We start from the raw sequence: 26300 nt of genomic DNA on the forward strand, positions 1-26300 counted from the left end.
GAGAGACGCTGAATCAGCATTCAGAGAAACAACAGTGAAACTTTCTGGTAAGGAAAAGCTGTCCTGTCCCTATGAAGGGGATGACTTCTTTTCCCAATCACAAATTAAAAAATTGGTAGAAAAATCGATGACAAACAGAACACAGGTAGAATATCATGCCCATGTGCTGCATACCTGCCCTGTGAATGCATGGGAGATCACACCTTCACGTTCAGCCTGTGCACTTACAAAGATGTAAAACATGAGGACAGTCTCACTTCTTGTGTCTGAAAGAGGCATTCCTACTGCCAATGGCCCAGCATGCCAAGCAAGTAATGGAAGATCCATTATAATGTACCTGTTACAGTTCTCAGGGTCTTCCCTAGTGTGCAGGGACAATGAAGGACTGCACTGAGCAGTAGTTTGGATTTATTTCCATCTCTCTAGTTTTTCCCCTCTTGCCATTTTTTTTGAGTTTTAAGCCAGACTGACTTTCCCACTGGCACTCTGAATTCAAAACTCTGAAGTTGTACAGCTGTGTAATACACTCACTTGTTTATAAAAGCCTGTCACAAGCATGAGTGGTTTATTTATTTTTTTTTTTCACAAAGGTGTAGTGTGAGGAGCAGGTTTACTTAGTCACGGGTGTGGAAATACAGACATTGTGCTAAGAAATGAGTTTAATAACAGCTGGTTGCTTTATTTCCGAGTGTGCTGGCATTTGCAAGTCTGTCTTGGTTCAACAGGTAGTTGATGCCTGGGGAGAATGTGACCCTTTGCCCCTTGAATTGATTTTTTGAGTCATGTCCGGCGGCTGCAGAAGTCAGTGCAGCACTTTGCTGTCAGCTGCAAGGGCTGGATCAGGCCTCCGGGATCGATGCGTTGAGAAGCAAGGGAATAAGTTAACATAAAACTTAACACGGTTGTCTTTTGTGATCTTGCTTTTTTCCAAGACTGTTTGTTCAGGTAGATATTTTTAATAGATAAAGATTTGAGAAATGAGTTAGGACTTCAGGGAGTAGCGTGGTCTGTGTCCATGTAAGCAGAGGGCTCCTCAGACTGCTCGTAGCTCTTGGTCTTCCTAGAGCCTCTAAAGTTTGAACAGAGCCTGAGACTGCTACAGTTCTGGATCTGGTTCTTTTCTGTTTGTTTTTGGGTTAGTTTTTTTAAAAGAGAGCATCTCGGTGACCAAACATTTTCTTGTTTTCAAGCAGAATGAAACAAAATACCCAGGAAAACCCAAGAGATTTACCAAATTTTGCAGAGCTACAGTTTTCAAATACGTGCTCACTGGTATCAAAAAGATTATATTCCTTCTCCCTGGAGTTGTATCCATGTCTTTGCTTGTATAGCCAGCACATTATTAGTAGGTAAGACAGGTCGATTACTGTGGCTTGTTGCTTTCTTTGCTTGTGCCAGTTCAGGGTATTATCGTTAACAGCTTTTAAAGTAAAGTTCCTCCTGGAAGAATTGCTGGCTCCAGGCAGAAAAAGTTTTCCAACCAGTTCTGAGCTACCGGGACTGTTGCATTTTTTGAAATGCTGTTCGTCACTCCACAAAACTGCTGCAAGTACACCTTGAATCATCAATAGCCTGAAGAGCATCCTGGGGGTAGGGAGACATAAATAATTGTTTAATTGCTCTGCTGTGTAGCTTACATCATGTTGAGTATATAGAAGGGACTGATTTTAAACAGTGTTTTACTGTACCAATTCTCTGAGTCTGAGATGAGCATTTATCCTAGTAAAGTTTAATGTGGTGGTAAGCAAGACATGCCAGTGTGTCTTGACTTGAGTTTGTTAATAAAAATGTTGCCAGTGTCTCAGCTTTCAAATGTTTAGTAATTATGCTAACTGAGGTCTCGAAGAGTTTTAAAAGGAAAACAACATTCTATTGGAAGGAAAAACTTTGTCATTAACACGTACAAAAAGTTAATAACTATTTTTATATTTCATTAGATTAATGAAAAAACATGTCATCTGTGGTTGTTAGCAGATACAGCAGAAATCCAATAATATATTAACATTGTTTTAATTAAGAATACATTGTTAATTCTGAAGATTCACTTTTGACATCCGGCTCTTAGGCTTGAAATAAATGTCAAACTTGGGCTTTTTTTATACCTCAGGAAAATGTGCTCTTTTCTCAATACACGCAGCAAAAGAAAGCTCATGAAAATCAGTATAACAGAGTACAGCCATTGCAAAATATCATTACAATAGTTAAGTAATTACCCCACCGCATGACTTAGTGAGAGGGATAAATAATGCACGTAGAATTGTGTTGGAGCTTGCAGGGAAGATTCCGGCTGGCAGAGTGGCTGGGAAGGGCACAGGCAGAGCACATGTCCGAGGAGGGTGTCTGCTGGGTCCAGGAGCTGATGGCTGAAACCTTTCAGTGCCTGTGAGGAAATGCAAACCAGACCAAATTTTCTATTTTCCCTTTAAATTTGAAGGTGGCCTTTGGGAAGAAGTCTTCCTTTGCTGTGTTAGCAGAGCTTGGCTTCTGCTCCTTCCCAGAGCTGTCCTGTGGACAGCGTGTCCCAGTCCCTGATGGAGCTGTGGGTCTGGTCAGCAGGAATATTGGCTCTTTTTGCAGCAGACAGATGAGGGGTTTGATTTGTCTTCCTTTCAGCTAGAACTGAATATTCCGAATCTGTCAGTTGCTGTCAAGAGGATTGTACTTTGGATTAGCGAGCTCCTGGAAGCAGTTTGAATCATTGCAGTTAAAAGCACGCTGAACAGCGGTGTAATTAATAGTTATATAATGTACCCAACAAGCTTAGGAAGCCAGGATGTAACTTGGAAAGAGATAAAGCCCCATGCAGTCCCTACATTGCCTGAGGACCACTGTGCATTTAAAGGGTGGTGTCCTTTGTCCCAGGACCGTTGTGGTCAGGGCAGGTTTGTTCCTGATGTGTCAGTTCCATCACGAGACTTATGGAGGCACCTTTCTGCATCTTTCCCCTTCCTTTCTTTATCTCTGATGTCCTCATCAGGCCGTGGTCAAACCAAGAACACTGCTCATGTTAGGCTTGTTGGAACTATTACTTGCTTCTGTGTTTGCAGAAATTTTCAGCTGCTGTGTAATTATGGATGCCACATGAAATAACTCTCCAGCTCCTGAGAATAATACGCATTTCTGTTGTGGAGTTCATGAACAGACGTTTCAGGGCAATTACGCAATACCTTTCTGCTATGCAGTACCTGTCAGCCCTTAACCACTTGTGTTTTTAGGGGAGCTGAAATGGCTGTTGAGCCTTCCAGAATAGTTTCTGCTTTGTGACAAGCTCGAACCTGTCAGGCAAAGCTGTGTATTGCAGCAAGGCAGCAGGTTAGTCTGTGCACCTCAGACCTCCTGTCTTGTAGGGATTGAATTGGAGGTGCAGTGCTTTCAAGGTTTTTATATTAACATCCGTGAATATCTTAAGCACACAGAGATGGTGATCAAAATTCTGAGATGTTGCTCTAATTCTGGGTGAGTTTGATAAAAAAATAATGTAATTTTCTTCCTTAAGCTGACTGCTGGACACTTCAGTTGTCTTAAACCTTTGCACTCCAACATCTAAAAATGTTTTTTTCTCTTAGTTGATGTGTAGGTGTGGTCTTTGAAGACATGCTTTAGTGGTGGACATGGCAGTGCAGGGTTGGACTCTGTCTTAAAGGACTATTCCAACCTATGTGATTCTTCGAAAAACGGAGAATTTTGCTGGTACAGAACTTAGTATTTCTGTTTCTAATAAGGTACCTTGTCAAATATGATTGGTGATGTGGTTGGGTGGTGATTAATTAGAAAGTAATTCTCATCTCTAAAAAGAGCTACTTTATTTTAAAATGGGATACTACTGCTAAGCAAGTGTAAGGCTGCCTGCCCTCCTGTTTTCTATCTACATTGCTTCCCCAAGTCATTTTGCTCAATATTCACTGCCACTGACCTTGGATAATTAAGAAAAGTCTGCTGTTCCGAGAAGATAAATGCAGCTTCTGTTTGGAATGAGGCTGATTAGCTCAGTTGTGAAAGTGTAATTTAATGTCTGTAGTTTCTGGCGGGATGGATGCTGCCTCTGCCAGGCTTGATGTCCATCCTCTGCTCCCTGATACCCAGCTGAAGCTGTTGCTGAAAATCCCCTGGGCCTCCAAGATCTGAAACTTGCAGTAGACCTCTTCAATTTTCAATGAAAATTAATTTAAGGCTTCTTTTCCTTTCTGAATCACTGACACTTTCAGCGTATTCCCAGTGCAGCTACAAGGCTGCAGTTGTGCCCCGGGTGGGGGTTTAAGATTCCCGCTTGGAGCAGCAGCTGGAGCAGGGGTTGGGGCATGAGGCTGTTCCGGCTCCGCAGCAGGGTCGGTGTCAGTGCCAGCCCTGTGTGCTGGGGGCTGAGTGGAGATCAGAGAAACACCAGTGGAGAGAAAAGGCCAAATCACAAAAACAACAAAAAATTAAGGAAAAGAAAATTTTTTTCAGACCTGTGAAAATATTTGTCAAAATTTGTCTGTTGGACAAGTCCCTTGCTTTCTTATTTTTCTCTGTGCTGCTGCTTGGGCTTCATTATTTTACTTCTGTGTTTACTCCTTATGAGTTACTTGGATTGTGTGTGACTTAAAGTACCTGCTTGTTTACAGTGTGAAGGCTGTTTGTTTTTTAAACATCTTCGTGATGATCGTGCAGTTGCATGGTGTTCTGGTGGGCTTTTTTCTTAGCCTAGGTTTTCCACATGAGACACCTTACTGCTGTATTTGCTCTGGCAAACTACTCTAGGCTGAAGATGGTTCACAAAGTTAAAGTTGCATTTTGGTGACTTTTTTGGGTTTGTTTTTTTTCAGCTGATGTCAGACTCTTCTTTAGGGTATATACTCTGGTGGCAAATTGTGTATTTTGTCAGGTTGTTATTACACTGGGGCACTGTTCCTGATGGGATCTTTGGGTGCTGATGTGGTGGCAATAATTATAAGTAAGATTTTGAATGGCATGTGGACTCCTAGCTTTTGAAGCCAAATCTGCAGCCTTGAAAATCTTCAAGTCATCATAATCTCCCCCCCCCTCTCCTCCCAACAAAGGTAGAAATTTATTTGGGAAATTGCATAAGACTTGTTATGCAAGCAGTCTCTTTTTAGCCTCTGTGTAAAGTGTATTATAGAAAAAAGTGTTATTGGTTTGTTTTTTTTTTTTCAAATTCAGGCAGCAAGTGGTACAAAAATCTCACAACTGAGATGCTTTAATGAAGAGAGGTTTTAATGAAGGTTGTGTTGTGTTTGGAACAGAGATAAGGCAGAACTGCACACAGCTCCAGCAAGTGTTCACACCTGTTCCCACAAAGAGATTCAATTCCCACCATGCATCCAATTCTGAGAAATGGTGATTGAGTGGACAGACTGTGGATAAAATCAACATAGGTCTCTTAATTGAAATACATTTTTCCTGGAATTTTGCTAGTAAACAACTTCTTAAGTGAAATCTATCCCTACCTTACTTTACATCTCATTTAAGGATTTGCTGCTTACCCTCAGTTCTAGGTCATTTTTCACATGTCTGTGCATGTCCTGAAGTAACTCATTTTGTAGACATCTCTCCTTTTCCTCTGCAGGCTGGTGCATGGCTTTGGTTTTGAGTTTCCATGAGAATCTGGTTTTAAAAAAGAACGAGTTGATACAGTGAAGTATTGCTGGGGTTGTAGGAGGACACTGGATCCCTCATCCACTTTACACCTTTAACTCCACAGCATAAAAACACAGTGTGGCTGCTTCCCCAACATCAAGGGCCTTACGGGTTTTACATTTGGGTTGTAGCTGTGTGCCTTGAATAAATCTGTTTAGCTGAGGAAGGGTTGTTTCATGTAATATGTCTGAGTGGAAGAGTTACTCACTTGAACAAAAGAGACTTAAACTGAAGCTGTTAATTGTCACAGCCGGTGACTTTTTTCTATGCATTGCTGCCAGCTGAGAGCACTTTAAACTCCCATCCGAGGTATGAGAAGGCCCATGCCTCTTATCTGCACCTCCCTGAGTAAGGAAAACAGTTGTTCAATTATTCTCTATAATTAGTGTGCTTCAGTGGGTAGGCAGGTATTAGTTATTCCCAGCCTCTTCCACTGTCTCCTGCTTTTCCAGGAGTGTTTGCCTACCAGTCATCTTCCTTCTCTGTCCTGAGGCATCTGGATGAACCTCACCTGCCAAGACCTGTGTAGTGGGTGGGCTGTTCCTAACAGTTCTGAAAAGGGGGAAATTTAGATCAGTACAAGAATCAGTCCAGCTGATACAAGAACATCTTACCTGAGTTGAAAGACTTTGAGAGATGCTGTGATTGCAGTAATTAATGAAATATTAGAATAACTTTTCCAGTTTTCTGTGGTTCCCATGAAAGCAGGCTTGCAAGTCTGAGGGCCTATTTCTCAAGTTCATGGGGTTGATTTACACTAAGCTTATATCTTCCTGTAGATCCCATTGAACTTAAACCGGCGGATCATCGCAACCTTAGTACTACTGTTGCTGCTGCTTTCTGTAAAATGCTTGTTATAAGGTACTGCAGCATCCAGAAGGTTTCTCATCACTTGTAACTCAGGCAGGTTCGTTGTGCACCTGTGTGTGGTGTGGAGGGTATGTGCATATAGGATTAGCATAGTTTATCTGCATGGAGAACTTTCTGGTCTGTAAAATTCTGACAGAAAACTTAGAGCCTGTGTTACGGGAATGATACTCTCCTGTGAGAATAAATGGGGAATAAATGACCTGGCATTCTTGCTGATATGAAAAAAGAAATACAGAATAAGACTTTGTTGCTGGAACCTGTGTTATAAAAGAAGATGAGTGTGAAGCTGTTGTGGTGGTTTTTTGGTTTTGAAGCAATGAAGAAATAGCTTGTAAAAGGCTTTGTGGCCTGGTTTTGCAGTGGGCATTGTGCATGCTGCCCATTAACAGTTCAGCTTCTTTAGACTTTATCATTCAATGTTCTTCTATAAGCTTATCAGGTATTTTATGTCACTACATGTCAGTCATTGAGACAGTAGCCTTTGAGACAACATCTGTTTAAATTAAAAATCCACTTTGCCAAGAAACAAAGAAACTCACCTTCTCTTGGAGACATTTTTGATGAAGTACTGTGATGGGAGTCTGTCTGCTTTGGTGAAACTTGTGTTTTTGTTGCTGCTGTAAAGAAAATGGACTGTTGGGGCAGTACAGTAATGGAAAAGCACATTGCTTTTTTTGCTGGCTGGCTCTGTCTGAGATTAGGAGAATGAGAGACCTGGATATATACCTTAATGCAAGCTCACCATTCCCAAAGGAAGTAGAGCAAAGAGGAGCACTGCTGGGGATGGCGAAAGGAGCAAAAGGTGTTTAGTATCCAGGTTTTCTGCTACAAATGTATTTAAAAGGTTCATGTTACTCTTATTTCAGTCCTGATCCCTCAGTCAGTCCATTGCCTGTGTAAGGCAAAAGAAGTTCACTTGAAGCTGGTGGAATTGGTGTCACTGAGGTTAAACTTCAGTGTAGGATGTATTGTCTGAAACACCACCAAAGTGCATTTGTCTGTGAGCAGAGAAGCCAGATGCTTCCCAAGCATTTGGTATCTGTACCAGCATCTCTGGGAAATGTCTGCAGCCTCCAGGGAAGGAGCAAAGGATTCTCTTCCAACTCACGCTGGTAGTTTTCTAGCCACTGTGTAAGTAGCATTTAAGCGACATCAAGCTTTGGCTGTGTAACTTGTTGCCTTTTCCCTCTTCACCTCCACTACCTTCTTTGAGCTTAATGTGACACTTGGGGTCAAAAACAGGAATTCTTTTCAAGGAAGCTCTGAGGTGATTTGCTACCTTTTCCTTTGGGGAAGACTTGAAGCTTTTTCTAGGTTCACAAGGACACGGCTATCTGTGTTTCAAAGAGCAGCATGGAGTGGCTGTCAGGATCAAGGGCTGCTTGTTGGTTTTGGATGGAGCTGCCTGCCAGGGCTGCCCTGGCTGCCACCGGGAGAGGGAAGAAGCTGAATAAACAAGGAAACTGTGAAATAAACAGAAACAAAACCAAACCAAGCCCCTGCCTCGGGGCGTGGGCTCAAGTCAGTCAAGCGACTTTCTTTTGTTAAAAGAAGGCACATAAAAGCTTTTCTGCTTTTGTTTTTGTGCCATAATGATAATTTCCATGTGTTTTTCTGTGGTATTTGATTGCTTCAATTTCTTCCGAGGAAACTTAGTGGAAAAGCAAAGACTTGTGTTATTGCAGATGAAGGGGTTGCTTTCCTGCCTCACATACCCCAGTGTTTTTAGTAGTGACCAATTTCAGGTAGTCAGCTTAAGCCTGCAAGTTTTTCCAAGTTACTACTCAGCTTTTAAAGATGTCAGCAGACGTTTTGGGTTCCAGGTCAGGCTGTATTTACAGCCCCACTCCTGCTGGGGCTTCAGTACTCAGAACCTTCCTTGGTGTTCATCATGAATGACAAAGCTGCTACTGCGCTGTGCCAACCCCTCTGGCTTTGTGGGCTCATCAAGGGGGAATAGGTGGGTTTGGGAAGCAGGAATGGCAGGAACAGGCAGGGCTGTTTCATGTAGGCAGTGCAGACAGATGGGGAAGGCTTGTTTGGTTTGAATCCTGGCGCTTGCTGCTGCTCAAAGTGACCCCGGAGATTATGAAAAGAGATGGTGATGAGAAATATTTTCTTGTTTTTCCTCTAGATGGTTCATATGTGTGTGATTGCTCACAAAGTTATGCCAACCCCAAAGCTTGTGCTCTTATACTCCCCAGTTTTGGTGCAGAGTGCGGGTAGGAGCTCCTTAGGAAGTGGTTGCTCAACTCAGTTTTCCGCAATGCATTCGAGTAAAAACAAGGTTCTGTTTTTAGCTTGCTTTAACTTGGAAATTCTAGTGATAAGCATTTAGCTGCACAAATCCAGTAAGAAATTAGAGGAGGAAGCAGCATAACATAGTAGAATCCCACTGAGTCATTTTTGTAAATCCGGAAGCGAGTAATTTCTCTAATCTAGTAGATGTGTATCACCAGTGGGGTGTAGTCTCAGAGCTCAAAAAAAACTTCCCCTGTAGTTAAAAGGAAAAAACCCTAACCAAGGGGTATCTTAATAAATACACCTGAGACTGAGGTGCCTGGGTATTGTGATGCTGGGAGCTGGATGATTCATTTCAACCAGAACCCAACCCAGCTTACTAGTGTCTTTCCTTTAGTTGTTTTGTTACCATGTTTGCTGTTCTAAAATAGTTGGTATGTGTTTATTAGCACAAAAAAAAGTTTGTGATATGTTGTCTAAAAATCCCTGTATTTAGTTACATAGTTGGTAGTTTTTATCTTTTCTTGCTGTTATAATTCACAAAATATCTGTAACATGACATCAGATACACAGTAGAAAGCCTTGGTGTGTCAGGGCAGTGTGTGTTGTCTGAGGAGGTTGTAGAGGATGTGCCAAGCTGTTCTTGAGCTTTCTGTTCCCTTCTGTTGTACAGAGGAAGTGAAACTTCAGCTGTGTTCTGAGTATTCTTTTCTTCAATTTCCAAGTAACATCTCTGCCGGTTTCTGTATTTCATTCATCTACAAACCAGTTTCACTTTCATGACACTTCTTAGTTATACATGATGGTAAATTTGCATTTATTTGCTATTTGCATGTTGGTGGTATTTCCTGTGGTATATTCATCCTGTAAGAATTTACAGTGGGATTTACAGGGCTGATGCATTGTCTCACACCTGAAATTACCTCAGTATATCTTTTATACAGAAAAATGCCCAAGCCTCATTTCTTTCTGCCCTGACTAATTGGCAGGCATAGGGATAGTTTAACAACAACCCCTTAAATCCATGAGTGACAGCTGACTAGGTCACAAATAATTTTTGAGCACATATCTTTGAATTTTCACTGTCATTGTTTAGTTTAGCGGAAGGTAGGTTGTATAAAAAGAAATTACTCAGATCTATGTTCTCATTGGGCAGATTTTGAGTCATTGCAAGACAACAGTCAAGCTAGGACGGATGTTTTGTATGAGAAAGCCTTGTGTTGACTCTCCAGCTTTTGTTAAAGGATCATGCTGGATGCTGCTGTTCTTACCTCATGTATTTGCCTCTCGGAAATCAAACGGTGGCAAACACCCAGACACTCACTTCTGTACCTCCTTTTCCACCAGTGCTGGGAAGTGAAGTACCTGGAAGTGTTGGGAGCCGTTGGCTGTGGCCACGCACACACTGTTGGGGCCCGCTTCGCGCCGAGACTGTGCGCATGACAGAGTGCATTAGGCTGACAAACCCACACGTGTTGCGGGTCAGGCAGGCTGCCAAGAGCTCCGTGCTCGGCCAGCGGGGAGAGAAGCATTAGGAAACCCAGTAATCCGCACATCAGTCTCTGTGTGCTGCCTGGTCAGTGGAGACCGAGCGAGTGAGCTGTGGAGAGATTGTGGGTATTAAGTGGGATGGGTAATGAAAGGCTGTGCTGGTGCTGATGTGAGAGTCTTTAAATGGAAAATGACTTTAAATGATGGTGCCAGGGCAGTTGGAGTGATTTGCCGCTGGCGCAGGATCACAGTGTAACCGGTAGTTTTCAGTGAGACTAACCACTTCTCCAGGATGGAACACCAGAGTTGTTTGGAAGAATTAAGAAGTGGGGGGAAAGGAACTCTTCACTGAATTCGCTTGCTTTCCCTCCTTGGGACTTGTACCAGACTGATGGCAATTCAGGATTTTGGTTGGGTGTGTTCATGTATGTACAAATAAACACAAGCCACGTGAGTATGTGCAAAGCTGCAAAATAGGAGTCATCAGGATGAAAACAGTGGTAGGACAATAAAATCAGCATTTTATGCTCAAGATAATCTTATCTGAGAACTTTCTTGAAAAATGAGTTTGTCTGGACAAGTAGTTATCATTGTTATCCGCAGATCAGAAGTTGGCTTGTGGAGAACTCGGAAATGTTTCTGTTGTTGTAATTAGTTATTCCTGGCTTTTTGTTGTGTAGGAGAGCACTTTCTGTTAGTTTTTTATTTACAAAGGTAGTTGTTGCATTGTCCTACATCATACTAGGCACATACAGGTAACTCACACTGGTACTCCAAGTGGGAACCAAAGTTTACTAAGTAGCTTCTTCTAAGGCTTTCTAGCTAGTGGGAGGAAGAGCTTTCAAACTGAGTATTGTAATATTGTTTCCTGGCAAATTTTGAAACCATCTGGGTCAATTCCTCATGCCCAGGAGTAATAATTCTGAAAGCAAAAGTTTCTGTGCTGTGGGGCTGTGGTGTTCCCACGGTGCCTGCACGGCAGCTATCGACGGCAGCCTGACTTTCCCCGCGGCTTTCCTGGGCAGCAGCAGCGTGTGCAGGATTGCTGGAGCCGGACACCCCCAAATGTCACTGCTACATCTGTGTTCACTTATCACATTGTGTTCAGAGAACACAATGGGGAAAAAGAGCTCCTCTGAGCACATGGTGGCCTTTTGAAAACGCATGTCTGCCTGCCCCGTCCTTCAGAGCAGCTTTCATTTCTTGGCGTGTTTAGAAAAGCAAGCTGGATAATTGAGCAGTGGGGTTTTCTCTGAACCACTGGCAGTGACCTTTTCACTGCTGATGGTGCTGGGACAGAGGTGTGAGGGAGTAGGTGGGGTACCACTTACTGGTACCAGTGGGACCAGCTCCCTGTGCTGCTTGCCGGGCAGTGTCTGCTCCACCTTGGAGCAGCCCTGATGTCTGTCTCAAAGTGCACGGCTGCTGCAGGCTGGGGCTTTGTCATAAAGCTGCATTCCTGGCTGTTCAAGGGCTCTTGAAATGTTGCTTTCATATGAAAGGAAATCCTATCATTGATGTTCTTTTAATAAAAAGGAGGTTTGGCTTGCAGGTTTTGCTCATTTAGGTAAAGCCTGCAGTGTCTGATGTAGCTGAATTAAAATTACTGCCTTGCTCAATTGGTTTTTTTTTTTTTTCTTTTTTTATGGCATCCCTAGAGATTTAGGGCCTATTAAGTCTATTCAGAATCTGTTGTAGAAATGGTAGTTTCTCATTTTGCTTCTATCTGGACTTATCCTGGTTGGTAAATGATAGAGAAGTGTTCATTTTTAAGAGTAGAGTACTCCAGCATCATGCAAGCATAGCAGAATTTTGCTCTGATAAACCAGCCCACATATTTGGAGGGTGCTTTTTGAGAGTTGCTTAGTAGAAGTTCTTTCATTGTTTTTAAGAAAAGCCATTGTGCCTCTCTATCCACTGGTTGGGTATTGAAGTGATTTGCATTTCTCAAACAGTAAATATTATGTGTATTTAAGCATTATTCTCCAAATTCTGGACTAATTATAGGGGATCAACTTGAGAATGTGACTGACATATGGGTTTTTTTGTGGGGAGCTCATTTTCTCCACATCTCTCCTTTTTGTTCCTTGTTTTCCAAGTTTGGTCTCCCTCCTGCTGTGATTTTGAAGTGTGAGACTTGAGTGTCCCAAAACCTGGAGGCAGATGCTCACAGATGGGACATGTCAAGCTCGATTATACGTGACAATTTCCATTACTGGTCAGGATTTCAGTGTCTGAAACAGAAATACATATATTGGCAGCAGTGATAAGGTACTTTTAAAACATCAAGCCTAGTATTCCTAGTTTCTAGCTTTAGTGCTAAAAACTATTATTTACCTCATATTTTTGTTATTTGAATTTATAATCCAATAACCATGAGCAGCTGCTTTGGGGAATCTGCATGTTAAATTTTTATCAGACTCATTTATCCCCTCATGCTGCCAACTGCACTTTGTTACTCACCAGGAAGTTTTAAGCCAGTTTGCTTTTCTCAAGATTACACATAACTTAATAAACAGTTAAATAAGAAGAAGTATTTTAAGTAATTGTTTTTGTTGTAAATCTGTGTATTTTATTATACACATCTTGGTTGCTGCCAGCTTTATGAACTGTTTTCAAATTTTTGCTAGTGAGAGCAGCTTATTTTTGTCAAGCAAGTAAAAAGGCCTTAGTTTTATCATCATTCTGGTGCTTGTAGGCAAGTAAATTTTGTGCTGAGATCAGTGATTTTCCATAACAACTTTGTAAGTCCCTGTAAATCATGGAACATTTGGTATTTTGCAGTAAGGTATGGCCATAGATGAAAACACCAGAAGCAGCTGCGTGATAAATTTTACTCTTTGGTGTATGAAGTACCGATTGGAGTTTTCAGTGATGGGTTAAGCTGAAGCTCCAAGTAGATCTGTGATGGGTCAATAGCATGAGCAGGGCAGTTGCAGTAAGTTTCCAGAAATGAAGCTTGTGCAGCACTTGCAACGTAGAACTAAAATTATTGGTGACCAAGGAAATTTGCATACCTAAGCAGAATGATTTTGGAATCTCAAGGCCATCCTTTCAAGTTTGGGCTTGGGATGATCTTTGCATTTACAGTTGCTTCTCATTTCAGTTGTGGTTTTTGTGTGTATTCACACAATTTTTCTGCTGCTGTAGAACTTCCCTGTAAATGCAATAAATTAATAGGAAGCAATGCTCTTTCTGGAATGCATAGCCATGGACCTAACTACTGCTGGTGGTAGAGGGCAAGAAGGGGAGTTGTCAAGTTGTTTTTGTTCAGCTGGAATTTAGGGTGATGTTGCAACTGGGCATTGATGCCATTTTAATCTATTACATATTGTAAGTTTTGTTTTAAGCAGAAGAGATGTATTGTGCTGCATTTTCTTAATTTATGATTTTTGTTTTTTAAATGGATTATGAAAAAAATCTTCCTAGAATTCTTTTTTTTTTTTTTAGTAAAATAATGGAGCAAGGAATCATTTGAAAAATTGTACTTCTGGCTATGTACTTTTGTCTTACAGAGTCATAGAGTCCTGGAATGGTTTGGGTGGGAAAGGTACCTTAAAGGCCATCTTGTTCCAACCCCCTGCCATGGGCAGGGACACCTTCCACTAGACCAGGTTGCTTAAAGCCTCATCTAGCTTGGCCTTGAACACTCCCTGGGATGGAATATTTTGTATATAGTCATGAATCAGAAGTAGTAATTTTATACTATTTGTAAGCATAACGAAGTTGTGATCACTTGGACAGTTCTGCTTCCCCATCAAATGAGACAAAAATGGTCTTAAAACATGGTAAATTTGGTGTTTTGCCAATTCTTTACTAATTTTACACTAATTTAGAAGCGTGTTGGACTCCTTATTTAAGGAAATGTTACTTTTCTAATGAAGGCAGAAAAAGCTATTTCACACATTTCCCCACTCTAGTCCTTAAAAGACGTTCCTATTGGAAGTTAATTCCAGCAGACAAACACAGAACAATCCTTACTAAGAGTACACAGCTCTTCAGCACTGTCCTGCTGGGTGTGGTGTGTGAATATATTTGCTTATACACACCCAGAGCTCCTGCGCTGCCCACTGACGGGAAGCTGGGCACCATGCAGGTGTGGGGGCTGCAGCTCCAGGGATGGGCCTGGGACTGGCTGGGAGCTTCCAAGCAAGCCTTTTCCAGGGATTTGGACTAGTCAGAGACAGCAGTTGTGGGATGAGCCTCTGCTGGGCAGCCTCGGGGCTTTTGCTGGCACTCATTAGTTCAGATAAGATATGAAATGATCTGCTTAGATGGGTGCCACAGGTGAGCAGGCAGGTGAGGCTGCCAGCACCGACTGTGCTTCCAGGCAGGCTTTTCCTCTGAAACAGCAGCTTTTCTTCCAGAACTTCAGCATGACTTTTGTTTTGCCTCCTGCAGACACTGTAAGTTAAATTTCACGGTATTAGCGCTTAAGTAAACGTCAGGCTCTGTTCCAATAACTGATACTCAGTGTTGTTACTCATCATCACTGTTATTTCCAATCCTCGCTCTGGTAGCAAAGAAGTCTGAAGAACAACTTCTGTTTAACTCTTGCTTTTGGCTCCCTGTTCTCCAGAGTGTACAGAAGCTGCTGTTCGCTGCTGTCTTGAAACTGCCTGGTATCAGGAACCCTCCACAGAGGCATGTCAGGATAAACCTGTGGTCCAAAACACGTACACTACACAGTGTTAGATATCCCTTTTTGAATGATTTTATAGTGTTCTGTGATAGTCATGGACAAGGAGCAAAGCCCATGGGACTTGGTAGAGCAGACCCAGGTTTGTGGTCACTCAGGTTCAGCCCTTTTTAACCAGAAAACCTGCTCTGTGATTTGTCAATTTCCCTGTGGAAAAAGACCCCAAAACAAACCAAAAGAGAGGCCAAATGGTTGCAAAAATGCAGTGTTGCTTCTCTGCTGAAAATTTTCCAACAATATCCCAAATAGCCCCATTCTCTGGCTCAGGGCTTCTTTCTTGCTGGCAGCCTACCAGGTCCTAAGTCCAGCTGTGCAAGAAGCACCATATAAGATGTTTCTTAATTTGATAGGAGGTGAATGGTCCAGATTCACTTTCATGTTTGGATTTGTGGTGGTGTCAGCAAATAGTATTTGCAGTTTCCAGTTCTGTATTGTATTAGAATGGGTGTTTTGAGGAGTTCTGTGAGTACTCCACTTTGGGGTGGCAAAATTCTGGTCAAACTGCTTCCAAAAATATCTTACAGCCGTGACTTTAGACTTTTGTAATGGGATTATTTGGAACAATGTATATTAACAAAGAACTGTAAAAGTATTGGAAAACCTGTAACACTGTGCTGTTGAGCAGTCATAGTGACATAGTTTATAGAGCAATGCTGGGAGTCTCTTAGAACTGTTTTTGCATGTTTTTGCTAAAAAAAAAAATCAGAAACGTGAGCTGTAGAATCTGTGCAGTGACAACTCTGGGAATAAATCTCTTTTATTTATACTCTTTGATTCATAAACATGCCCAAGTATTTAAAAATCAGTAATGCTGAGGCTCCTGTAGCAAGCAAGAATTGCGTATTCTTTTTACAGGCATCATTCAGAGTCTCAACTCTCCTCTGGTGGCACTGACCAGACACTTCCCAGCAACAAAGAATGCCTGTCCTCTTCCATATATGCAGGTGACAGCTTGCATTTCATTTAATAACTTTCTCATTCTTATTTGAGTCAAAAGAAAAGTGGGAAAAATAGAAGAAAAGCAGGTTTTCGTCCAAAAAGAGACCTGGCAGCTTTGTGTGAGCCCACTAAGTATTAACTACTGCAAATAATTTTGAGCTCTTTAAAGTTTACAAACGTAAGTATGGGATGAGGTGTGGGGGGGGAAGGATTGTTCCATCTGTGAGAAGTGACCTGAAGTCTAAAAACCTCTGGTGGACAAACAAAAAGTTGAAAACACTCTTCTGAAATGTGAACAGCTCAAGGTTTGTTGCCATGGCCGGGAATAGTTATCAGCAAAGCTGAGGCTTCTTTATCTCAGTTGCCTGTTCGTGACTCTGAGGAGGAGGTAGAAGACAGGGTCTGGATGGTCAAGGAGGACTGAACAGTTGAACAGTTTTTGGAGGTGGCTGTACACTTTTAAATGTACTTAGTTTATTTTGTGACAAACAGTTGCTTGCTTTATGTGAAGCTGTTACTTTCTTTCATGTTTTTTCTAAAATATTCAGACTTAGACTTGGAGTCTTTCGAACATGTTGCTGTTCCCAACACCTGGGGCCCACAAGTGGGTGTTCCTTAGATGAACTTCTGTATTTTTAAACATCTGTCTTCTAAATAAAAACACAGTGCTAGCACATCAACGTTAAAGGAAAAATCTGTTCTTTAAGCAAAATATTGCTCAGTCACATATTTGCAGTTGTCCTTCTAGTCTTCTTTTACTGTTGTTGTTGTTTTGTGGTCCTGGATCACATGGAGAACTCAAGATAAATGTATGCAGCTTCCATACTGCTTTGCAGTTCTACTCTAAGGATGATGTGTCCGTTCATCCTTTTTCTTGTTGCTAAAAAGGACCATGTGGTCATCACAAATGAGCTGGAAAATATGGAATGAGGGCTCACCCTATCATGTTTATAGCTTAATTCCTCCAAAGCTTTGGTTCTTCTGGATGTAAAATTCTTTTGAGGGGATGTTAATTTAGTTTGTGCTCATGGGTTAGTTTCTAATCCTGCTTCATGCTCAGAAGGATGCTTGTTGTATTATTGTTTTGGCACTGTTTTATAAACACTGTAAATACTCTTAGTCTATTTTTTCTTGTTTTTCTTTGAGCAAAGATATATTCATGTGTGACTGGGGTTATTAAAATAATCATGTACTTCACACTGCACAGTGCGTGAAACACATTTTCTCAAAGAGCCGCGGAGCCGCGCAGAGGTCGGCTGGTATCACCACGTGCATCAAAGCCAGAACAGCATGAAATTATCCAAATCCTCCCTACTTCATGTTACATGAGGCTTTTGACTCTGAAATCCCACTCGATGCCACTTTCATTCTTCTGATAACATAGTTGTAGGGAAGTCAGAGCAGTTGTAATTAGATCCACGTTCCCAGGGATTGCTGGAGTCCCTCAAGGTCTGTGTTGCTGCAGGGATAAAGCCCAGTCACTTCCCTGTTCTGTGGTGTCTGCAGGAGACAGGTGCCTTCCCTTTTCTCAAGGCAGAGGGGCCAGAGAAATCCCAAACAGATACAGAAATTAGAGTCCCATGAAAAATGAGGTGCAGCTTATCCTCTTATATCCCTCTTGAAATCCGTGTCTGAGTAACTCCCATGTTGGATGTGTGGTGATTTGTGCTCTGCACTCCAAAGCCTGGTTGTAGGGTTACGAGTGGAGCAGCAGAATTCCTGGGTGTCTGTGCTTTGGATTTGGTTCTGAGACAGGCTTTAAAGGGAAGCTTTGAGTTACAGAAGGAAATGCAAGTAGTAAAACACTACGTGCCAGAACCTTAAAGTTACAGTTTGCTTTTAAAGTTTTAATTTATTAAAAGAACGCAGCAATGTAAGTAGTGAGCCCTTCAGAAAAGTCCTGTGTTTATTCCACTTCCCATGAGTGAAACATCCCAGTGTCACTTCACATGGCAATCTGAGGGTACAATATTTGCATATAGTGTATATATATATTTGTGTATTTGCATATAGTATATATTTGCAGGCACAATGTTTCTGTGAAGTCTGTTACTAAAAGACAGTAAAGATTATTTGTGTGTATCATTTACTGGAGTTGATGGTGAAGAGACCCAGGTGCCACAGCCATTCTTAGAGCAGACAAATATATTTTAGCTTTTTCATGCAGCAGCATGTCCTTGCTGCAGAGGTCATGAGTTGTGCAAATATCTGCTCCTGGGGGGTAAACTACAGTTCAATTAATGTGAAACAATTTATTTGTCTGTACATAACTTTGAGAGCACAGTTTAATTTTCTTTAATTGCTCTTAGTTTTAGAGGGGGAGAAAGCAATCCTCTTCATGTTGTAAAAAGAAAAATTATGTGCATTTTTTTTGTCACATCAGCGTTGGATCTTTACCCAGTCTTTACTCAGGCTGTCACCTAAATTAGGGGAAAATTGCCCAAGCAAAGCATAAGTTTACTGTCATAAAGAAGTTCAGGTAGGAGAAAACACACCTATTTCAGATACTTGCACTGAAAATTCAAGAACTAAGTCTAACGCTAAGTATTGCATCTCTTCAGATGATTTTTGGGAAGTTGATCTTTTTAGCTGTGAGTTGTGAGTAGTGTTGATACTTCCAACCTTATAGTAGGTTATAACATAATTGTTCCTTGAGCATGAGTGCTGGTTAGAAAGCTTGAAGAGGCTGAGTTAGAACTTGATTTTTGTCACTTAGATGTATTCTCTGTGCACTTGAACATTTTAATGTTGCAGAAAGTAAACTGATGAGAAGATTTTGGGATGAAAAATGGTTAGCATTTGTTTCTGTAGCTGTTCATTCTTACAAATAAAGTTCAGAAGTAGTTGCAACTTTCTGTTCAGATAGTTCTGCTTAAGTGATAACTACTTTAATATAATAGTGGTGTATCTGGGTTGAAGCATTCTCTTTGGAGGTGGCCAAATAAATAATTTTTGGTAGGCAGGGAAACTTGGAGTAAGTTTTGGATGTTGCAGCTGCTTTACTCAATTGTGGTTCCTATGGTTAGAGTTTGCTGTGGTTAAAAATGTGCTGCTCAACTTGCTTTGCTTGGCTGTTTAGTAAAGGGCTTTTAACCAGTGTGTCCTGGCTGTTGTGGCAGCGTGGGCCTTACTTGAAGGATTTTGTTACTCCTATTATTATTATTATTACTATGCAGTTACTTAAATTACCTGATTTTTACCCTTTTCCTAAGCTTGCTGCTGGCATGCGTGAAACAGTCAGATTAGGAACTGGAAAGTTGTTGGGTTATTTGCATTATTTTTTAAAAAATCTGTTCTTGTAGTGATGCCATGAAGATTTTTTTTGCCTTTTCTTTTATACCCCTGTTATACCTTTTTTACAACTTCTATATTCTTGGTGCTTTTTGCCTACATTCTTGGCCTTGTTTGTTCAGCCAGGAGACTCAACATCTCAGAAGCTTCGTAGCTGGGGATCAGTGTGCCCCAGACCCCAAAGTCCTCTCCAGAACACATTCTGTAAACTGAGATAGAACCATCCAGGGGAAGGCTCCTTGGGGAGGGGGGCTCACTCGAGCCTCTCACTGGGGAATCTTTGATAGATGTGCTAGTTAGTAACACCTATAATGTTGTACCAGATCTTTTGGGGGTGTGTATTGCAGTGGGCATTTCAGTGCACTTGACCTAGATGTGTGCACCTAAGGATCCTTAAAATAAATACCAAGGTAAAATCCCTTTTCCCCTTCTAACCATGTTTGACTCTTGATTTTAAGACCAGGAAAAGGCATCAGTAGTGCAGCAGATCTTGAAAGATGCTCAGTGTTGACCAAAGTCTCAGCAGCTTTGTGCTCCCTTCCTCATGGCAGGAGGGACCCCATGGGCAGGGCTGGTTCTCCTTCCCACAGGTCCCTGCTTGCTTCCCACTCTCTTCCCTTCCAGTTTTGGCTTTGCCCTCACCAGCAAGCCATCCTGGTGGGTAAGAGGGAATATGTAAATAAGGATTTTGGAGAAGTTGTGCTGGTTAGGTGCATGGCTGGCCAGAAACTGATAAAACTTAATAAATGCAGTGTGCTGTCACAGCCACGGATGAGAAGAGCACAGGGCAGCGTCCCCTCAGGAGTGCTTTAAGGCTGGTCCTTCTGCCATTCCAGCCTTCTCTAGGGAAATACGGTGGGACGTATCTATGTGGGTTTGGTTTTTATTTTAGTTCTCATTTTAAAATTTGTATCTCTGTTCAAGCAGTGCAACACTCCTGCAGCAGGAAGGGCAGCTGCACAGGTTAGGCACAAGGCTTGGAAATCACATCACTAGCAGCACATCAGAGTTGTGCAAAGTGGGAAAAACTCAGATTCATGAAATGGGATTTCCCATGAATGGCTTGGGTTTCTGACTTAGCTGGTTGTGTAAACAGCAAATAACTAAGTCTGGGCAGAAGTGGCAGCTTCAAGCAGTGGGGTTAATCATGTATAATCATGCAGGGAGATGGTATCTGCCCTCTCTTTGAAGATTTCTTGCCATTTTATCTTTTTTTCAGTAGGCGGGGAGCAGGTTGCTTGACACAAGTTACTGTTGTCAGCTTTTAGTGTGGTTGCATCAATCTGAAAATCTTTTCCATGTAACCAAACCATTTCTTTTTATGTGTTTATTCTCAGTCATACAGACAGAAATTGCTGTGTACTGGATTTCAAGGATACTAATATCTTCACTGTTCTGTGTAACAGGTAACTGCTTGGTCTGATCTACAAAACGTTTCAGTATCACAGTCATTTAAGGCTGAAGACCAGATCATTGTTCACTCAGATGTACGTGCAGATTGTAGCATCAACTGAGTTAGTTTCTTTGTTGGGTAAGAAGTCCAAATGCCAGGTGTTGAGATGGGTCAGGGGCTCAGGGGCCTGATTACAACCTGTTGCATAGACTTTATAATAATCTGTGGAAGAGAAGTGAGATACTTGGGCATATCTGGCTTCAGCAAGAACATCTTGGTACCATTATACAGGAGACCAGTACCAAGAGAGTCTTAGCAGCTATTTGGATTTTCCCGTGACAGGGCGTAGAAATTCTCTGTGTGTTCCATTGTGTGTATCATCTCTCAGTGTAAATGTTACGTGCGAGCAATTAATGTTTTATACTTGTTTTCAACACATCAAACCACTAAGTAGGTGCTTGAAATCTCTCTAGATGTTTGTAGTAAAAGCTGGGTACAGGTACAGAGCTCTGCAGCACAAACCCCTGGGGTTCTGTGTGCCAGCTGTAGAGCTGATGGTATTTGGGTGCAGCTTTCACTGACAATCTGTTGTAGTCTGATCTACGTACAAAATTTGAGTTGTATTTATGAACAATTTAACAGCTCTGGACAAGCCTGAGTAACTGTTGTGATTAGTATTTGGTTTATTATGGATGAGTAATGGAGCTGATTACCTGTTTTTGTTCCTCTCTCACAAGCTGTGTGGATGCAGGGAGCATAGATCTTTCTAGCAAGTTGAAGGGATCAAATTGATCATGAATAGTCAGAGTATTCAGAGTATAAATTGCTTTGTGATATGCTGGGGGGGAAGTTTTCTAGCTGTCAAGAGAGGGCATTAGAGTTTGGATGAGGAATGCAGGAGAGACAGAGGTACCAATTCCTGTGGGATATCTGAGGATCAATAACCAAGGTATTGGTTACATGTGAAGCTCCTCTCTATGTAAGCCATAACTTGCAGTGGAAGCAGCATTTGAAGGGCAGTTTGCACGTGGTTCTTGTCTGAGCACACTGGGGACTGCAGACAATGGTGTGAGGATGGTGTGTCGGAGGCTGGCACGGCCGTTCCCAGTGCAAGTGTGAATGCCCACTTGTCTCCTGTGCTCCTGCCAGCCGGCTTCGGGCCTGGCCCACGGGACAAAGTCAGCTCAGTTACCTCTCTTGTTCTTTGTTATTTGTGCAAGGTTTGCTGCTGCTGAACCAGAAGCTCATTTGAGAAATTAAATTGAGAGATATGAAGGAGGCTGATGGTTATCAGGAAACTTTTTTGTCACATTCTGTTTTGTTTCTTAAAATGTAGCCACAGTGCATGGCTGGCAGCTTCTTGGAAGCTGCTTTTTCACTGTTGTCTCCCCAAAATATTGGCCGTGATTTCATGACATAGATGAAGAAAGGGAGCATTATACTTAAGAATGTTAAATGTTAAAACCTGATGAAACAGCAGTTCAGAGTATTTCTTTCTTTTAACGTTTCTGTCTTGTTTGGTTACAGCAGTAGTACTTCACATCAAGTAAGGACATCCATTTGGTTCTTTAAGTGGAGTGTTCTTCCCTGGTTGCTGAAATAAATCTTCATACTGCTCTCAGTGTAGTTATTTTTACTCTGTTAAACTGACTATAGATCTCTCTTTTCCTTGTCATTATAGAAAACCTAGAATAAACTCTCAGTTGGTGGCACAACAAGTTGCTCAGCAATATGCAACCCCACCACCACCGAAGAAGGAGAAGAAGGAGAAAGTGGAAAAACAAGACAAAGAAAAACCTGACAAAGAGAAGGAAATTAGTCCAAGTGTTACAAAGAAGAACACTAACAAGAAGACTAAGTAAGTGTGAAGGATGCACTATTAAATGGGATGTGATTTCAGTAGCGCTGTGCATTGGTTAATTGTGCAGTTAAACCAACATCGTAATCTCTCTCTTGCCTCCAATTCTCACAGACCAAAGTCAGATATTGTGAAAGATCCTCCTAGTGAAGCAAACAGCATACAGTCTGGGAATACTACAACAAAGACCAGCGACTCAAATCACACTTCAAGGTAATTCTAGACTGAAGCTCAGCCTGTGGTATCTGAGAACTGTGTTAAAAAGCAAACACTTCTTTTTTTGATGTATGATCTCTTGAACACTGCTAGTGAGGACAGATTCAGGCTTTGGAAATATTAATTCTGTTGTCCATTCAGTTTTCATTTGTCTGCTAAAATAATTGTATTGTCAATTGGGTAGTAATGCTGTTGGCTGTAAACGCAGTGGGGGAAAAACATTAACCAGCAATCATATCAAATTCTTATCATTGCTCGATAGCAGTAACAAAGGTTACTTTTTTACTTCCTTATCCGTAATTGAGTCACTGTAATTGTCAAGATAATTTTCCAAGTATACAGGAACTAAGTATACATGAACAGATTTGCTGGGATCTTGGTATCAACAAAAAGCACAAATGGCTGGTTTGGTATTTGTCAAAGTTTGAAATGAGCGTATGGAGAGAGGTTTATTCCTAGTCTTGCCTATACTGTTCTTCCATTTAAATCAAAAATTCAGCATCACAAAACAGTTTTTATATTATTGAACTTGAGAGCTACAAGAGGCAGAACTGAACTGGGTGCTTTGCCTGTGTGGGCTGTATAAGAATTGTGTCTCTCTTTAAAATGTGCTGTAATAAGTGTTTTGTAGTGAAGTCACGTGAACTGAGGCAGTATTAGCTGCAAACACATGTAAAGCACATGGGAAATATGGTTGGCAGTTCAGTTGGTATTCAAGTTGGCAAGGTGTGACTGCAGAAAACTCTGTTCTTGGAAGTTTTTAAATAATAGCATGAAAATCTTTAGTAAGAGGGAATATGATTTGCACAGTAACCCACTGGAATGTAATGAGGGCAGTGTGAAATCTGCTGTGCTACAAGGCTGAGCTGTTTCCAGGGACTGCTGTTAACTCTTCCTCAGCCCCCAAAGAGTGAAGTGTCCATTCCTGATTTGATTACAGAGAGGCAGCTTTATTGCAGTTACTCTTTTCTTGTCCTGTTCTTCTTCAAATTGTGCTTATTTTGAGACTTAGGATGCAGGAGACTTGAGGCACTTGACTAATGACATAATATTTAATTGAGAGATTACATCAAATAATTGTTTTTACTCATTAAAGGAGTCACTCTGTCTACTGCAAAGTCTTTTAGTCCGTGTTTCGTGGCAAGCTTTTGTCAGGCCTAATTAAGCCTTAATAGTATCAGGTCTAGCTGGATATTTTTAAAAGATACCTCATCTCCTTTACTACTTAAACTGTCTTTTTAAGTGTTTCGTTGCATGGAACTTTTCTGGCAATTCAGTGTTCTCAGGAGTGCTGTCAAGAGTCTTTTTCTGATTTTTACAGAATTACAAGTTTTTTTCATGCCCAGATTGCTTAACAGTTGTTTTGGGTTTTTTTGTAAATTGTCTTCTAGGGCTCTCTGGGTTTGTAAGAAATCCTGTTTAAACTTCTTGGATACCATGCCTGTTGCTGACAAAATATCTTGGTTTATTCCATGCCTTCCTGTGTACTTTCAGATTGAATGTTTTGAAACACTTCACTTATTTGGCTATAAACCTTTTTCGCTATAAACATGAAGCATCAGGGTGTTTAATTTTGCAAAATAACATGAGTGGGCCAATCCCTTTGCCTTCTATAAGAAGCAAAAATGGTATGCATGTATTGAAGAGATTGTGTTTTCCATCTGTGCTTAATCAGCTCTGTATACAGGGGAAACCCTGAAAGCCTCGTGGAGAAATGGTCAGAAGGCTCAGTTCTGAAACTGACAATGTGAATGTTTCCGAGTGGGGCTGTGGGGAAATCCTGCACCTCAGCCCTGCTTCCCACAGCCCTTCCATGTTACTTTGTCATGGCATTTAAAGATGCATGGGCAGTTCCATTTTTTCTTTCTTTTTTTAAAACTAATTACAGCTCTGAGAGCTGCCTTTTAACAAGCAATAGCCAGAGTTCACGTCAAACCCTGTAGGAAGGTGGAGGCAGCAGGCTCTGTTCCGGTATCTGGGCCAGCATTTTGGCTCTTTTTGAGTACAAGAGGAAACAAATGACCAAGGCAAATTACAGGAAGGACTGGGTTTCCTAGAGGAACTCGGGGCTCAGGGAGGAAGATACGTCCTTGTACTACGCTTCCGGGAACGCCGGTGGCCATGCGGGGGATCTGCCGAGACGGTACCGGAGCGCCGGCGGAAACCCCAAAACCTGCTGAGCCAGCTGGCCTTTCTTGTAAGCCACAATCGAGGTGGCATCATCTCATCTCACCCGTGGTTACATGTGCAGCTTGGCAGCTCCTGTGCGTGTGTCTGTGCAGCGTGGGCGCGTCTCCCTGCCCCGGCAATCCAGAGCACGGCTCCGGGCTTGGAAAGGCTGATCCCGGAGCAAAGGGGCTGCTGCAAGTAGGAGTTTTACTGAGTGTTAGCCTAGTACAGCAGTGTTTTGGTTTTTGTTTGTATTTTCTGTCTATTAAAAATGCTTTTCCTGTGGTACTTGTTAAAATTGCAGCAGCCTCCTAGATTAGATAAGAAAATACTATTTTTGGTGCGGTAACTTCATTTTTGGTGAGGAAGTTTGCAGAAATACAATTGTTCTATTTTGAAAGCTGTACATCTGTCCTCAATGCGTTTTTCTGTTCTGCCTGGTTCTGGAATACCACTTGGATAACTGCTACTTAAGGACTTTCTCCTTGTTAACTTACCACTGCAAGCCATTGAGTATTCATGGGGGATAGAAAATGAGCTTAATTCCATCCTTTTCTGTTTTACTGCACTAGCCTTGTGTGCTGCAAGTGAGGAGGAGAAAAGGCAGAGTGGTTTAAAAGCTGGAGCTTGATCCCAAAGTAAACTAACCTTCCCTCCATCCCTCTCAATAAGGCAGCTCTCAGCAAGCTACTTTTCACTGATGTATAAAGACTCTCCTTTTTAATTTCCCTATTGGGAATATTCTGCTGCTTAAGCCTGACCCTTAATTAGGAGCAAAAGCTGTAAATTACAGCAGTCGCTGCAGCTGACTTGGAATTTGCTGGTAGCTGGAGGAGTGTCCAAGGCTTGTTGAAGCAGAGCTTTGGACCAGCCTGTGAAATGTGCTTGAATGTCAGCTTCCTAGAGCTTCGACCCTTATTAGCTACATTACTAATTGAATGATAGCACAGCATGCAAATTACCAAGATAATCCTGAGTAATAAATACCAGTGGGTTCTTTTCGGGTGGTTTGTATTTTTTTTCCCCCTTTTCTTTCTCCCCTAACCAAAAGCTCTGGCTGCAAAAAATACCGTTGTACATTCTGGATTTTATTTACAATAGCCTCGATTCCAGAGGGAGCATTTTGAGCTATTTTATCCATAGGCTGATTGGGCATCTGATTTGTATAAGCTCAAAGCAGCTGAAAGAGAAGCCAAGTTGTCCCAGTGCCTGTGTTGTTTGCAGCTGCAGAGTTCCAACATGGGAATGAAAGAGCCGTGGCCGAATGCTTTCATGTGGTTTTGTATTGCAGAGTCACAGCCTTGTCTCATAACATCAGGGCACATGATGAGATGGTGAATTTAGATAAGAGAACTCTTTCATCTGCCCCTTGGGGAGGAGATCCTTCCCTCTGTCTGGCTTCTCTCCGCTTGGCTCTGCTGTGGTGTCCTCCTTTCTGGCAGGGTTGGATTAGGGAGAAGCCTGCAAGAGACTCCCTGTGCAGAGCTCTGTGAGAC

At 41.8% G+C, this 26300-nt stretch overlaps 1 protein-coding gene across 1 annotated transcript in view; it reads left to right on the forward strand.

Annotated features, from left to right (window-relative positions):
- Window positions 1–26300, forward strand: part of LOC125331634 (RING1 and YY1 binding protein) — a 42729-nt gene that overhangs the window by 12155 nt on the left and 4274 nt on the right. The window contains exons 3-4 of the mRNA XM_048315870.1: window positions 22243–22419; window positions 22534–22632. Of these exons, the coding sequence (XP_048171827.1) occupies window positions 22243–22419; window positions 22534–22632 (276 nt within the window). The remainder of the gene's footprint in view (window positions 1–22242; window positions 22420–22533; window positions 22633–26300) is intronic.

This window comes from Corvus hawaiiensis, chromosome 11 (genome assembly GCF_020740725.1).
Source record: "Corvus hawaiiensis isolate bCorHaw1 chromosome 11, bCorHaw1.pri.cur, whole genome shotgun sequence".
NCBI lineage: Eukaryota > Metazoa > Chordata > Aves > Passeriformes > Corvidae > Corvus > Corvus hawaiiensis.